Source organism: Rhinopithecus roxellana, chromosome 8 (assembly GCF_007565055.1).
Source record: "Rhinopithecus roxellana isolate Shanxi Qingling chromosome 8, ASM756505v1, whole genome shotgun sequence".
Taxonomy (NCBI): Eukaryota; Metazoa; Chordata; class Mammalia; order Primates; family Cercopithecidae; genus Rhinopithecus; species Rhinopithecus roxellana.
In genome coordinates, this window is record NC_044556.1 from 97,691,213 (window position 1) to 97,708,368 (window position 17,156).

Here is a 17,156-nt window from a genome sequence, read left to right on the forward strand (position 1 = left end):
CAACTGTTCTGCCCTGGTCAAGTCTTTCAAAAGGAATGACTCGGGGCCAGGTGCAGTGACTCACACCTATCATCCCCAGCACTTTGGGAGGTCAAGGCGGGTGGATTGCTTGAGCCCAGGAGTTCAAGACTAGCCTGGGCAACAAGGGGAAACCCCATTTGTACAAAAATATACCTAAATTAGCTGGGAATGGTGGTGCGTGCCTGTAGTACCAGCTACTCAGAAGGCTGAGGCAGGGAAATTGCTTGATCCAGGGGAGGTCAAGGCTGCGGTGGACTGAGATTGCACCACTGCACTCCAGCCTGGACAACAGAGTGAAATCTTGTCTTAAAAAAACAAGTATGGCTCAGCAGATGGAGGAGCCTTCCATTTGGGCTTTCCTTTCTGTTTGATTTGTCTTCCAAATCTCCCCTATCCTGCTGTGTATTCCTCAGCAACTCACTTCAAGCACCAGCCTGATCCTGCATAACTTTCTCTGTCAATAAACACTTGAGGATCTGCTGTGTCCCCAATACTAGGGGTGATAATAAAATATATATGCAGTCTCTGCACTCATGTCTCCCACAGAGAAAGTATTCATTCAGCAAAGTTTTCTAAGTACCTGTAATGTGCAAGGCACCGTGCCAGTCTGAAGTCATGGAGACTGTCATGGTCTCTGCCCATAGAGCACTTATCTTATATTGAGGGAGGGGGCAGAACTTAAGCTAATAATTAAATACTTGTTGGCTTTCTATAATATTAGCTGCTGTGAGGGAAAAGTCACATGACAGTGATTAGTGCAGAGATGTAACCTGGTCTAAGGTGATCACAGAAGGCTTCCTAACGGAGTTGAAAACCAGCCTGGGCAACACAGTGAAACCCTGTCTCTAGTAAAATACAAAAAAAAAAAAAAAAAAAACAAATTAGCCAGGTGTGGCAGTGTGCGCCTGTAATCCCAGCTACTCTGGAGGTTGAGGCAGGAGGATTGCTTGAACCCGGGAGATGGAGGTTGCAGTGTGCCTAGACTGTGCCATTGCACTCCAGCCTGGGCGACAGAGCAAGACTCCATCTCCAAAAGAAGAAGTAACATTTAAATTGAGACTCGATAGGGGAATTTACCAAATACAGAACATGAAGAAAGAGAATAGGCTGAGAGCACATGTGGAGGAAACTTGGTTTTTTCCAGGAATTGAAAAAGGTTCAGTGTGGTTTGAACAGGGCTCAGCACACTGCCCTATGGACCCAATCATGCCTCTCCCTGCTTTGTACAGCCATGAGCTCAGAATGGGTTTTACACTTTTAAATGCTTGAAAAAAATCAAAGAGGGAGAAGAATACATCATTGTACCTGACATGATATGAAACTGATATGAAATTTCAATATCCATAAAGATCGTTTTACTGGGACACATTCATCTTTGTGTTGACTGTGCCTGCTTTCTCTCACATCGGTGGAGTTAGGCAGTTGTTACAGAGACTGTGTGGCTCACAGAGTCTAAAATGGGGCATTTTGCAGAAGGAGTGTGCTGACCCCTCTTCTAGGCCATGACGAGTGAGAGGAGAATAGGGCAAGATGAGGCTGGAGCAGAAAGAACTCAGACTCGGGTTTGCAGGGACTTACAGAATGTGTTACAATTTTCATCTGTAACTTAAGAATCATGAGATGCCTTTGAAGGATTTTAAGCAGGGGAATGACGTGTTAGGCATATTAAAAATGCATCTGGCTGCTGTGAGGTGGACTTGGGGGGCCAATTGTGGATGCAGGAAGATGGACACAAGGCATTGTAGCAGGCTAGGCATGACATGGTGATGGCCATGCAAATGGAGAGAACAAAAAGAAATGAAAACATTTATTTAGCATTTACTATGTCCTGAGCCCTGTAGTAAGTACTTTTTATACTTCTTTGCACTGAATTTTTCATACCAGTCCTGTGAAATAGTAATAATTGGTTCTTTTCCATTTTTGTCAGTAAAGATACTGAGACTTCAAGACCTTAAGTTACTTTCTCAAAATTCATATGGCTGTGGTAGAAATGAGATTCAGATCCATGTTTGCTAACTCCATAACCTGGCATATAAATTTCTCTACTACAAGAAAAATATATAGCACAGAATTTACCTGACATTTTGTGCTTGGTGGATATGTGGGGTAACGGAAAAGACAATGTCAAGAAAAGTATTCAGATTTCTAGTGTGAATAACTGGATAGCTGTCTTTGCCTACCAACTTCCGAATCCTCTTCATCTCAAATAGCAGTTCGTTCATTAAAATTCTTTAAAGTATAACTTCCAAAAAGGTAAGTTCTAAGTCTCTTGCAAATATGAAATGGGCATATGTCAAAGATTTTTATTAAACTCATTAATCATTGAGGAACCAGGTAAAACCAATTCAAATGAGAATTTGAGGAGTGAGGTATTTATGGGCAAATTAATAGAGGAATGCAGGATTAGATTGCTGGGTTAAAAGCAAACCTGGTTGAGGTCTAATATGGCAATAAACCATTTGGGATTGTCTTTTTCTCCAGACAGAAGTTATTTGCATCATCACCAGACAAAATCTACAAGTTAACCTCTGCTCTCACCTAGTTATAAAAATAACTCAGTCAATAGAAAAACTATCAATCAAAGGTCAAGCTCAGCTCTGCACTGAAAGAATATCCAGTAATGTCGTTCACCTCCTTCCAAGTTGTTAATGATTTTCCTGATAGTTTATAAAGTTTTCCCCGACACACCCCTCTTTCCTCTGGTAATATTGCTTTCTCTTCCATATGAACCTATAGATCTTGGTGTATCTCTACCATATTACAGCTGGATAATAAGAGTCGGCATTTGTGGAATGCCTCGAGTACAAAAGGCTTTTAACTTGCATTTTCTGTTTGATTCACCACCACCACAACCATGTGAAATATTGTTGCTCACTTTAGCAGGTGAAGAAACAGGCTCGAAGTAGTTCCTTACTGGTTTGAGGTCCATAGCTTGTTACATTATGAGAACCAGGACTCATTTAAATCCAGGGCCATTTCAATGTAATTTAATTTATTTATTTATGTATTTATTGGAGACAGAGTCTCGCTCTGTTGCCCAGGCTGGAGTGCAGTGGTGCGATCTCAGCTCACTGCAATGTCCGTCTCGCAGGTTCAAGTGATTCTCCTGTCTCAGGCTCCCGAGTCGCTGGGATTACAGGTGTGTGCCACCATGCCTGGTTAATTTTTGTGTTTTCAGTAGAGATGGGGTTTTGCCGTGTGGAACAGGCTGGTCTCAAACTCCTAGCCTCAAGTGATCTGCCCACCTCAGCCTCCCAAAGTATTGGGATTTCAGGTGTGAGCCACCACGCTCAGCGTTAATTTTATTTTTAACTATCTCAGACTGAATGCAGATAACTCTTTTTTCCCAGGTTATAAATTCTTCAATGATTCGTGACTTTCATATTTTCCTCTGTTTGTGTGTGTGTGTGTGTGTGTGTGTGTGTGTGTGTGTGTGTGACTATACCCAACACATAAGTTCTGAATCATTATTTATTACTTAAATCCTGAGAAGTAAGAAACCAAAATAAGAAATCGATGCTGCAATGTATTTTGCAGTTAGGGTCTGACCATTTTTGTTTTGATTGCTGTGCGCTAAAGACATGGCTATGAAGATAATGGAAACCATGAAATATCAGTTTTCCCTTTTTGCATCCAACAGATTTCCAGCACAAGATAACCGTGCAGGCCTCTCCCAACTTGGACAAACGGCGGAGCCTGAACAGCAGCAGTTCCAGTCCCCCGAGCAGTCCTACAATGATGCCCCGGCTCCGCGCCATACAGTGTGAGCTTTGTGCACTGCCACAGGGGCTCCTGTGTTGATTTCTCTCCTTTAACTTGACTTGGATTCAAATTGAGCAGATGTGTTTTCATAGCAGATTGTAAATGAGCGTGGGACATTTCGTAGGTGCCACGACTATTAGAAAAACAAAATTTGAGCATAGGTTCCTTAGTCTAATTTCTACTCACAACAAATGAATTTTAGATGCTAGGCAGTTGGTGATGCGACCTGGCCCTGGAGTAGAAAGTGAAACAACGCATCTCGAGACATTTTGTTAAATACGTGCACGCAGCGTTAGCATAACCTGATTATATCACCAGCCATTTGTGTCAGGATACTGTGAAAAATGACATCAGGACTTCAGGATTACTTCCATTTCTTTCTCTGTTTCGTGAGGGGAAAAAATGGTTGCTTTTCAGGATTTAACTTTAATTCACTTTAGGTTTGACCAACCTAATACTTAAAAATTCCTGATAGTATTCTGGTTTTAGAACAGGCATTTGTCCTGGAGGGGAGAGTACAGACAGCTGATTTGCCTGGCACCTTTGCATTGTGAGAGTTTCAGTTAGACTATGAATCAGAGTTTAGTGGATGAAATAAAATTACTAATTTTTTTCAAAGGTGAGTCCAAATAAACCCCTGAAAGTAGGCTAAGCAAAAGAAGAATGTGATTAATGCGTATGTCTGTAAGTAATGTGGTAATTAGCCTAAGTCTGTGTTAAACCATGCATTTAGATCCTCTCTTTTCTCCACCAGACTTAATTCCCTGCTCTTTACCCATCCTTATTTGGAGAAAAAAAAATCCAAAAGAAAATTTTGTCTAATGAGGCTTGCGTGGAATCTCATTTTTTTTTTCCTCTTTTGATAATGAAAACCTTGGCACTGGCAGAGATTTCTCTTGCAAGTTCCTGGACACCAGGATTCCCACAGAGAAACAGTATCTAAATGAGGCTATAGTTTTAGAACTTAAAGGACTGTCATTTATTATAACTGATTTGTTTCTCTGAGAATGCATTTTGTATAAAACCATACCTCAAACCTTGCCTTTGCCTCGGCAAAGGCCTAATTAACAGAGGCAGAAAGGGTTCCCAGGCTGGTCTCCCAGCTCCACAAAGGGACGAGCAGATGGGACACTGTGCCAACCCCGCTTTTGCCTGGCCACTCCTCTGCCCTCTTTCCTGTGTCTTCACCTGCTCTGGGGAAAACCACCTCACAGAAGCCAGGAAGGGGTACTGGGCAGACCAGGCTGGGCCCAAGATGTGTACCAGTTAAAGCAAATAATTTGGGGTTTCAAATGAATTCCAATCCTCTAAAGTTGAAATGCAGCCAGCTTAGGGAGGTGCATCCTTGGTGCTCCTCAGAAGTCACATGGTGGAAAGGTTCTACTCCAGACTTCCACACAGGACCAGCTTTGTGTGTGGCAGCCGTTGGCTCCAGTTCTCCAGCCCGGATGCTGCTCGTCTTCACCGGGACTCTCTTCATGTCTGTGCACACCCCCATTCAATTCTGACAGCCTCATCGAGTGGACCCTTTTATGATCCCCAAATGAGGGACAGAGAAGTTACCATTAAACTGACCCAAGTTGGTAGCTACTAAGTGGTGAAGCTGGATTCAGACACATCTTCTGAGTGTAGAGTTCACCATCCATTTCCGGCCTCTTAGTACAGGAAAAGTTCAATCAATGTGGAAACAAAAGAGAAACAAGAGGAGCAAATCAAGAGGGGAAGGAAAATAGGAAGTGGGAGGAAGGTGAGGAGGCTAAAGCTGAGAGTGTAGATAGCTCTGGGAGTGTAGCTCGGTCAGTCAGTCATATAGCTGAGATGAACTCCGGTCTAATAACCCCCGGCTGAAAGCTTTTCCGGTTCTGCTGCCTTCACTTAAATGAAAACTGCTCATCTGTTTATCACTCATTCTACTGTAAAACTATTTTAATAAAAAGAATGAACAACTGATTCAAGATTGTTACACATACACATGTACATTTAGGTATGCATCCATGTTTTTTTTTTTCTTTGAGATAGAGTCTCACTCTGTCACCCAAGCTGGAGTGGTGCCATCTGGGCTCACTGCAACCTCTGCCTCCCGGGTTCAAGCAATTCTCCTGCCTCAGCCTCCCAAGTAGCTGGGATTACAGGTGCCTACCACCACACGCAGCTAATTTTTGTACTTTTAGTAGAGACAGGGTTTCACCACCTTGGCCAGGCTGGTCTCAAACTCCTGACCTCATGATCCACCTGCCTTGGCCTCCTGAAGTGCTGGGATTACAGGTGTGAGCCACCGTGCCTGGCCTAAGCACATTTATATGCACAGACACTTGTATATACACACATATATGCATATTTTAAAATTTGGAAAATATTGAAGCACACATAAGTAACCAAACATCATCCACAATGTGTCCAATTTTACAAAGTGATATAAAGGAGCTAAATTTCCCTCTACATTGCAATCCTCTCTATTAAATTTAAACACTTTAGTAAGTTTGGTATCTGTGTTTAGTAACTTCTCCTCTGTGTATGTATGTGTGTATATACAGGCATCCATAAGCATGTAATTTTTAATGAAAATGTATTATAGATAATATTAAATATAAACATTATATATCATTATCTGTACCTCATTTTTATTATGGTCACAGAGTATTCCACTGTATATCAAAATATTTCAAACTGTTTTTAGAACATCTAGTATGTTTCAGATATTTTTACCCTAAGTGTGTGGTAATAACAGCAATTTTCCCCGGTGATTTCCAAATCACTTTTTTTTTTGAAATGGAGTCTGACACTGTCCCCTGGGCTGGAGAATGGCGTGATCTTGGCTCACTGCAACCTCCGCCGCCTGGGGTCAAGCAATTCTCCTGCCTCAGCCTCCTGAGTAGCTGGGATTACAGGTGCCCACTACCACGCCCAGCTAATTTTTTGTGTTTGTAGTAGAGACAGGAGTTCACCATGTTGGCCAGGCTGGTCTCGAAGTCCTGATCTTGTCATTTGCCCGCGTTGGCCCCACAAAGTGCTGGGATTACAAGCATGAGCCACGGCGCCCGACTGCAAATTGCTTTCAAGTGCACTTAAATTAGAGGGGTGGTATGTAAGTGTTTAGTAAAATGTAGAAATTAAAAATGAATATACATTGTCCTGTGAGGTAGTGAAAAAAGCAAGACATGGAAAACTATTAAATATTTTCAAGTTTTAAAAGACAACTGTAACCAAAGTGTTGTCATGACTGAGCGAAATTGTGAAGACCAAAAAGTAAATAAATAAATTGTGACGACCAATGAAAAATTAGTTGAAATTACAATTTAAAAATATATGATGTTTGTGTCTGTAGTTCCAAACTTTAACTGATTTGGTTTAAAAATTAGAGTACTAAGTTCATTTTAAGTTACATGTTTAGTTTGGTGTCCCCTCCCCAAATTACAATGAAATCCTAATTGTTGCAAAATGCTAAATAAATAGATTAAAAAGTAATCAAATCTTTGCTGCTAATTTACCTCGAATTTGTATCTTTTCTGTTAACTTACTCCACTTTTCTTGATGTTTTTATGATCAGAGAAAGAAACTTACCAGAGATTGCATGAAATAAATAATTTTCTCATTGTTTTCATGTTTTGGGTAAGGTAGTTTCACAACTGATAAGATTCATTTAGCTTTTTTAACAAAGCCAATATTGGTTAATATGATCGTTGTGGTTGATATTGTTAATAATGTTCTCTTTAGTGACTTCAGATGAAAGCAATAAAACTTGGGGCAGGAACACAGTCTTTCGACAAGAAGAATTTGAGGACGTAAAAAGGAATTTTAAGAAAAAAGGTTGTACCTGGGGACCAAATTCCATTCAAATGAAAGAAAGAACAGATTGCAAAGAAAGGTGGGTGTGTGGTATCTGGTGGTATTCATTGAATAATGTGACAAATCCATTCCTGTGTTAATATCACATCAGCCAGACTTTCAAAAAGCAAGTAAATTAATACAGAGATTTACAAATATCAACTTAATTTTCTAGGATGAATTTATCATGTCACATTAACTATTATTTAGTTAAGCAGTTAGAATGTTTCTGAGATTTTTTTTCCTGTCTCACTTTCAGGTATTATTTGTACTTTGTCAGCCCTTCAAAACTGAGTACAAATGTGTTCTCTTTGCTACCTTAAAAATATTGTTGGCCTGTATCCACCAAAACCTAATTGGTGTGCTGTGTGCTTCTGTCTTATGAAAAGAAACATTTTTCTCTTGTAGGATAAGACCTCTCTCCGATGGCAACAGTCCTTGGTCAACTATCTTAATAAAAAATCAGAAAACCATGCCCTTGGCTTCATTGTTTGTGGACCAGCCAGGTAAATGTGTTTCTGGAGGTAGGATTTGCTTGAGCTGTCCTTGGCATCTGATTGTGCTGAAGCTTTGCTTTTATAGTCTTATGTGGTCATTAAAGTAGCAGAGGGGAGATTAACAAGTAATGGCATTTCTTACAGCTTTACTTACATTCAGAAGTTATTTTCCATCAAGTCTTTATGGCAGGAAGTAATTAGGCTTCACGTGGTTTTGGGAATTTGTAACTCCTCTTCCTTACCAGAAACATTATTATCATAATTAATTATGTAAAACCAAATTAGTATAGGAAATATTAGATGTAAAAATACAGACCCCCCCTGAAAGTTCTGCTGAGATTAAGGGGTATCGCTCCTTACTATAGTGCCACCTGTTGACATGATGAAATCCAATGAAGCAGGTTAACTATGAAAAACTCACAAAAACTAGCCAGCATGGTGGTGCTTGCTTGTAAACCCAGCTACTCAGGAGGCTGAGGCAGGAGAATCATTTGCACCTGGGAGCCAGAGGTGGCAGTGAGCCAAGATTGCACCACTGCACACCAGCCTGGGTGATAGAGTGAATGAGATTCCATCTCTAAATAAATAAATAAATAAGAAAAACGACTGCTTGGAAAGTTTTACATTGGAATTTCTATTTAATTTAAATGAATCATAATGATTTACTTTCGATATTCAATATTTGTATTCAGTATTCAGCATTAAAAGATTGAAGAGACGGGCCGGGTACAGTGGCTCAAGCCTGTAATCCCAGCACTTTGGGAGGCCGAGATGGGCAGATCATGAGGTCAGGAGATCGAGACCATCCTGGCTAACACAGTGAAACCCCGTCTCCACTAAAAAATACAAAAAACTAGCCAGGCGAGGTGGCGGGCACCTGTAGTCCCAGCTACTCGGGAGGCTGAGGCAGGAGAATGGTGTAAACCCGGGAGGCAGAGTTTGCAGTGAGCTGAGATCCGGCCACTGCACTCCAGCCTGGGTGACAGAGTGAGGCTCCGTCTCAAAAAAAAAAAAAAAAAAAAAAAAGATTGAAGAGATGGAAATCATTGAAAAACTTCAAGCATGGTTACTAACACATAAAATAAAATTGGTCTTTTTTTTTTTGATGGTCTCGATCTCCTGACCTCATGATCCGCCCGTCTCGGCCTCCCAAAGTGCTGGGATTACAGGCTTGAGCCACCGCGCCCGGCCTAAAATTGGTCTTTATACTTGATCATTTAGGCAGACTGTTTGGTCCTTTGATCAAATTAAGGATGTTTTAGCAAGACACAATGTAAATTTCTTGAATTTGTTATTGCTACTGTGCTCAATTTCACAAGCACCTTTGCACTCACTACCCGGGTTCAGCTTCTCCTTCTGAAGGTTCTCCTTTATGAAGGAAAAGGGAGCTTGGGTCAGCAATGTCAGGGAGTGGAAGGAGTAGGAATGGAGGAAAAAGAGGGCACCCCAAACAAAAGGTACCACAGGGAAGAGCACAGGGTTCTTTGGAGAAAGAAAGCTGGCATCTCAAATTGTTTAGATCAGCCGTCCCCAACCTTTACAGCACCAGAGACCCGTTTCGTGGAAGACAGTTTTTCCATGGACCAGTGGGGTGGGGATGGTTTCAGGATGATTCAAGCGCATTACATTTATTGTGCACTTTATTTCTATTATTATTACATTGTAATTCATAATTAAATAATTCTACCACTCACCATAATGTAAATCAGTGGGAGGCCTGAGCTTGTTTTCCTGCAACTAGATGGTCCTATCTGGGAGTGATGGGAGATGGCGACAGATCATCAGACGCTAGATTCTCATAAGGAGCAACCTAGATTCCTCGTATGTGCCGTTCACAATGGGGTTCACGCTCCTGTGAGAATCTAATGCCACTGCTGAACTGACACGGGGTGGAGCTCAGGTGGTAATGTGAGCAATAGGCATTGGCTGTAAATACAGAAGAAGCTTCACTCGCTCACCTGCTGCTCACTTCCTGCTGTGCGGCCTGGTTCCTAACAGGCCATGGTATCAGTCCATGGCCTGGGGTTCAGGGACCCCTGGTCTAGATCATCAAGCACGTTTAGATATACTAGGATGTAATGTTGGAAAAAATTACAGATGTTATTTGGAAATCAGATTAATGAGTTTGTTGTTTAATTATGCACTGTTAAGCACATACATGATAAGAATGTTGGCTTCCTCTTAAGCAGGTATAATTGTAACCTTCGGGATTCTGTAACCTCTTGGGAGAATCTTCTATTTTAATGGTCCCCAAACTTCAGTAAAGGCTTGCTGAAACACAGACTGCTGGACTCCACTCTCCAGAATTTCTGATTCCATAGTCCGGGGTGGGCCAATGATTTACATTTCTACAAATTCCCAGGGGATGCAGATGCTGCCAGTCCAGGCCACACACTTTGAGAACCGCTGATCTGCTACAGAACCCTTAGTTTACACACAGGAAAGCTGTAGATAATGGAGCCTGACACATGTATTTAGGTGAAGTGAGGAAAAGAGCACATTTGGTGACATATTTAGTGATTACGTGCCTATAGTTGTGCATTTTTGTGTTTTGATGACTGTTTCTACGATAGTGTCTAGTATTGATCATGATGAAGAATAGCTTCCCGAAGCATAGGAAACAGCAGATGGCTAGCTTGCTGGTTCATCTGCACGGAACCTTAAGTTGTAGGGCCATGGAGACTTGTTCCATGGAGCCCTCCTGGATAAATCATTTGCAAAAATGAAAAGGGCTGCATGTGTTTTGATTTAAAATATGTATTTATTATATTTTAGCTTTACTTTACAATCTTGTTTAAATGACTTTTACCGTAAAGTGATACTACAGTGTGTGTACTTATACCTTAATTTAGGGTCCTGTGAAGAGCCAAAACTTTCCCCTGATGGATTAGAACACAGAAAACTGAAGCAAATAAAATTGCCCAGTCAGGCCTACATTGATCTACCTCTTGGGAAAGATGCTCAGAGAGAGAATCCTGCAGAAGCTGAAAGCTGGGAGGAGGCAGCCTCTGCGAATGCTGCCACAGTCTCCACTGAGGTGACTCCTATGAATAGTCTGAGTAGATCCCCCCAGAGAAAGAAAACAGAGTCGGCTCTGTACGGGTGCACCGTCCTGCTGGCATCAGTGGCTCTGGGACTGGACCTCAGAGAGCTTCATAAAGCACAGGCTGCTGAAGAACCGTTGCCCAAGGAAGAGAAGAAGAAACGAGAGGGAATCTTCCAGCGGGCTTCCAAGTCCCGCAGAAGCGCCAGTCCTCCCACAAGGCTGCCGCCCACTGGTGGGGAGGCCAGCAGCCCACTGTCCCTGCCACGGACAAGTGCCCTGGGCATCCTCTCCACACCGTCTCTCTCCACAAAGTGCCTGCTGCAGATAGACAGTGAAGATCCACTGGGGGGCGGTACACCTGTCACTTGTGACTCTGAGATGCTCACTCCGGATTTTTCTCCCACTGCTCCAGGAAGGGGTCGTGAGCCAGGCCTCATGCCAAGACTTGACACTGCTCGTAGTGTATCAGGAAACTTGCCCTCTTCCTGCCTAGAGCAGACATGTGGGAATGTACCTTACTGGGCTTCTTCAAAAGATAGACCATCACATCACAGACGGACCATGTCTGATGGGAATCCAACCCCAAGTAGGTTGCATGAATTAGGTAAAAGCATAAAACACTGCTGTGGAGATTAGTATGTGAAACAGTATGGATTTACGATTTTATCTTTTCCTGGGGATGACATTTAATAATTTGTTTTTACTGTTTATGTAGATCTTAGAATCTTACCCTTCTCTTATTTGATTTTAATTTAACTATGATTTGGACTCTGGGAAAAGTGTAATTGAAGTTCAGTAACTGAAACCTATACTAGCATATCACAGCAGAAAGAACACATGGAGAATAACCACCCAGCCCCCTCGCATTACGAAAAAGACAAGCCAGCTGCCCCAGTTAGAACCACGGGTGAGTGGGAGGGCTGGAACTGAAACTGGCCTTTCGCCTCCTACAGGCCTTGTCTGCTCCACTGCTGCACACATCATTGCTCAGAACTGCGTGTAGCAGGTATATCAGCTTGCTAGGGCTGCCATAACAGAGTACCGCAGCCTGGGGGGATGTTCAGCAGAAACTCATTGTCCAACAGTTCTGCAGGCTGGAAGTCATATCAAGGTATCTGCAAGGTTGGTTCCTTCTGAGCTCAGCCTGGCTTCTTGACTTCTAGACAGCCATCTTCTCCCTGTGTTCTCAGTCTTCACTCTGAGTGAATCTGTGTCCTAATCTCTTCTTAGGACATCAGTCACACTGGATTAAGGTCCACTCTAATGACCTCATTTTACCTTATTCACCTCTGTACAGACCCTATTCCACATACAGTCACATCTGAGGGACTAAGGGTTAGGGCTTCTGCTTAGGAATTTTGTGGGGACACAGTTCACCTCATGAGAGCAAGTATTACCCTGTTGATGTATGTTACACCAGACAGTTCCATGAGGTGTATATCCAGATATGGGAGCTCTGAAAGAAAAGAAAATCCAATTTTTAAATAGTTTTTTTAGTCTATTCAACAAGAGGGGCTTGGGCAGAAGGCAACCAGTGGTATTTCCACAGCACTTTATAGATGTTAAAACCCCTGGACAAATTGTCTCTTAGTTTTTATGGCAACTGTATTATATGCAAGAGAATTCAAACTTATGGAAAATTAATGTTATTCAGGATCACACAATTAGGAAGTAGTGGTGTCAGAATTTAAACCCGGGATCTTTCTGCTGTATCACAGTGTCTCACTCCTCCTCAATGCGCTGTTTTTTCCATTCCTAAAATTCAGTGAGTATTGACGTGACTGGATCATGCTATCATGTGCTAGAATATACTCAGCTTTGAGATTTCTGGGGTTACGTGGCACTTAAATACGACATTGGAGGAGATAATATGGGTACTTTGGAAGAATGTGGGATTTTGAGTCATAGGACAAAGGTTCAAGTTCTAGTTGTACCATTTGGTAAGTTTGTGATGCTGGGAAAATTATGTAGACTGCTTTCTTGTTTGAATGTCTTAAAAAACATTGTAGTGCCATGGTTAATGGTATGGAAGCTATCTGGGCTCAGATCTCTGCTCTGTCACTTATATACTGAGTGGATTTGGGCACATCACTTAAACATTTTGTGCCTTAGTTTCTTCATCTATAAAATGGGGACAACAACAACAACAATATGTGTATCTAATACTATACTTACCTAATCTCTACAATTGAGATTGTGGTAAAAGTCAAATGGCACACTAAGTGCTCTGTAGAGCTTGAGTATTATTTATTTTGTAGGTGAACATAATTACAATAACCTTATATACTTGTCATGAATATTAAGTGAGGTAATATATACAAAAAATGCTTTTTAAATTTTAAAATGCCATACAAGCATTGGTTATAAAGCTATATTAAGACAAGTTGCTTCCATTTTTATCGTTTTCTTTACTTCTTTTTAAATATTATATCTGGATATTATGTATGCCATATTATTGTTCATCGCCTTTAGATAAATTGGTTTATTATCTTTCTGTAGGTCAGTAAGTATTGGTAATTTATAATTGCACAAGGAAAAATTCTAGCACTGTAATCCCATATGAAAGCGTATTTTTCTCTAACTTACAAGCCAATAATTATTTGCTAAAGTGGTAATAACATTAGTCAGTCCTTCAGTATAAACAAGAAAAGAGGCAACATGTAAAAGTCCAACCACTTTTCCATTTTCACCAGTTTTGTCAAATCATAATCTATAGTGAAGTTTAATCATGTTGACCATCATGTTTCTAACTGCATACTGTCTTGGCTTTCTCAACCAGCTGGTGCAGCTATTATCTCAATCACTGGAGCCTCTGCACTGCCACTCTGCCCCTCACCTGCTCCTCGCAGTCACCTGCCAAGGGAGGTCTCACCCAAGAAGCACAGCACTATCCATATCATGCCTCAGCCTCGCCCTGCCTCCCTGAGAAGCCATTCAGATCCACCTCAGGCTCACCCACAGGCAGCAGTGTCTCAGCTGGCACAGGCTGCCTGTGTAGTGGGTCGCCCAGGACCACATCCCACCCAATTCCTTGCTACCAAGGAGAGGACTAAATCCCATGTGCCTTCATTACTGGATGCTGACGTGGAAGGTCAGAGCAGGGACTACACTGTGCCTCTGTGCAGAATGAGGAGCAAAACCAGCCGGCCATCTATATATGAACTGGAGAAAGAATTCCTGTCTTAAATTAAGTGCCTTACTGTTGTTTAAGCATTTTTTTTAAGGTGAACAAATGAACACAATGTATCTACCTTTGAACTGTTTCATGCTGCTGTGTTTTCAAAAGCTGTGGCTATGTTACTAAATTAGTAAGGTATATCCAACTTCTCAAAAAATGTATATGATTGCTGTTAGCCATGTCTATTGGTTTTCCTCTGGATTCTTTTCTTATAACTTGGAATACACAAAAGTGTAAAACAAGAGATGTGCACCAGTGAAAACTATGCTGGGTGGAATTACCTTCAGCACAATGTTAATGTTTTCGTTCTCATTTATGTCTTTGTCCATTTGTACACAACAGAAATTGTAATGAGCTTCACTATTGTTGTTTCTTTCCTTCCTTTTTCTCTTTTTTCCTTTCTTTCCTTTTTCTTGTCTTGTTTCTTGTTTTTTTCTCTTTCTTTTAGTTTCTTTTCTTAATTGTCATTTGTGCAACAAAAAGCCAAGAAAGAGCTTTAGTTTCTTGATAAGAATAATGTGATATTGGTAAGTAAAGGCTTTTAAAAGTCTGATGACTGGAATAGGTATAGAGTCCTGTTTAAACTACCTAACCTTGGCTGTGGGCCGATAATGCATAATATGTCCAGTTCTCACTTACATTATGCAATGATATTTCTCCCTGAGGAAATTATATGGAATGTAACTTATAAAAGCTTTACTGAATTTAAGTTATAAACATTTTATTCATTAGAACTCCAAAATAGATGTTCAAAGTTCAATCCTTGCCATTTGGCTGAGACCACATGGTGTGTCCCTGAGCGAGGCTAATCTTTACATTTTTCCTATAGAAAACATTTTTCCTTCATCTGTAGCCATTTATTTGACATTCAGAAGTGGAAAGCTTTTTCATTCTCCAGTAGGACTTTTAAAAATTGTTACAGATACCTAACTCTTCACAGATACCATGTATTGTAAACAGTCATGTGTTTTAATTTTATTTTTCTCTTTTTGAATGCATAGTTATCCTAATAATCCCAAAGACACTGACAACTCAAGGAACAGCAGTACAGTACTGTGAGAAGTTAAATATGTTGTTGTTATTTCACATTTCATTTAATTGTGGATAAATGTTAGACATCTGTTGAAATAAGCTTATATGGTGGAAATGGCAACTATATTATGAATTATTTTCAGAAATGGACCTTTGAATAGCAGATCAGGATTTAAATAATAAAATTATTTATGAATCACTTTTATGGTCATACATATATGACACAAACCTGGAGTTATTGGTGCAGAAATGGCTACCGAGAGCTCCGTAAATTTGCCTGAGTTTCTTACGTTAAATGTATTGTGCTTCCCTTCTGCCTCTAGAATATGGCTCTTTAGAAGATGGACAATTGATATTTAAGTTTTTCCAAACAATGAAAAACTAAATTAAAAACATCGCTAGATATTTCATTCAAAATTGCACCTTGCTAAAGGTTTACTGAATAACTGAAATGTCAGCAATTTAAAATAAATTCAATCATGTGTAATAAAATATCACCTATAATAGAAGAAAAGGAAAATCATATTATTTGGCAATTTTGAAGCATTGTGGTTGCCTAACAGGTATATCCAGCAGATGAGAAACAGTATGAAAGGATTGTATTTACATGGTGAGTTTTGCCCCTAGCAAAACTACGTAGCATTCTGGACTCTTGCAGTAAAGTCTCAGGTACTTAATACATTTTCTTATTTTACCATCCATTCTATGATTCGGCTTCACTTTGGGTGGTTATTGAATTATGTAACAGAGATTTGGTTTTCCCAACATGTTATCACGTTTGAAACAATGATTGCTTTGTATTCAGTCCGTTTGGAGCACGTAGCTTCCAGCTTAAGGGTAGAGGAAATATATACCTAAAATGATCAATATATGAAAGAGAAAGGATAGAAACTATGTCCTCAGTTTTGCTTCTACCAAAACATCTCCTGTATGTGTGTGCATGTGTGTTTGGATGTGTGTGCATGTGTGTGCATATTAGTAAATATGTATTTGCAAGTGTGTGTTGGGGAGTGTATGTGATCTAGGTGTTTGTTTATCTCTGTTATTCCTCTTTAGCTTTATTTTAGTCAACTCTACATTGTGATGAATTTCAAAATGAAGCTGTATTAAAATAATTGCAGTATAACAATTCAATCTCTCATGTTACTGCAGATAGTTCACTTTTGCTGCAATCTATTGTACGTTTGCAATTTTCTGTGTTAGTAAACTTAGCAGAATCTGGTTATTTATTTTTGCGTAGGCTTAATGTTCACTGAAAGATAAGCCAATTACTGTTAGTAAAAAATTAAGGTGCTCCCACTGCAGAGATTTAAGGCCTGGGCCTAATGTGCTGTATTATGAAGCCTTGTGACTGAAAAATATGTTTACATATGTTGTCTATTTTTTTAATAAACTTTTATAGCTGGTCTATTTGCTCAGTAGCTTTGATCATCTGATTATTGTGACTATAGTTTGCAATGGTTTATTTTGTATTCAATAAGAAAAATTATGTTAATAAAGATTATTGTTTAATAAGCCAGGTATTAACCTGCTAAATTTATTAAATTGAAAATCACTAAATGAGTCTTTCAATTAAATACATCAAAAAAGGTAGAATGAAATGTTTTATTTAAAATTTTTTTGGTTTACATATGCATTGAAAGGTATTTCATGGTGAGCCTTTTGCAAGTCCAGCTTTTCGGAAGACACACTTTTGCACAGTGAAATTAGGATGTGAAAAAAATCTCAGTGATTAATGAGACATGCTGATTTTATTGTTTAATTTTATATTTAAATCAGAAGACTTTCGAACATC

General features: G+C 40.1%; 1 protein-coding gene across 1 annotated transcript in view; it reads left to right on the plus strand.

Annotated features, from left to right (window-relative positions):
• MAP3K21 (mitogen-activated protein kinase kinase kinase 21) overlaps positions 1 to 16,782 on the plus strand; it is a 55,378-nt gene extending 38,596 nt beyond the window's left edge. The window contains exons 6-10 of the mRNA XM_010383578.2: positions 3,662 to 3,784; positions 7,498 to 7,648; positions 8,017 to 8,114; positions 10,958 to 11,737; positions 13,931 to 16,782. Coding sequence (XP_010381880.2) covers positions 3,662 to 3,784; positions 7,498 to 7,648; positions 8,017 to 8,114; positions 10,958 to 11,737; positions 13,931 to 14,337 — 1,559 coding nt within the window. The 3' untranslated portion in view covers positions 14,338 to 16,782. The remainder of the gene's footprint in view (positions 1 to 3,661; positions 3,785 to 7,497; positions 7,649 to 8,016; positions 8,115 to 10,957; positions 11,738 to 13,930) is intronic.
• Positions 16,783 to 17,156: the final 374 nt, after the last annotated feature.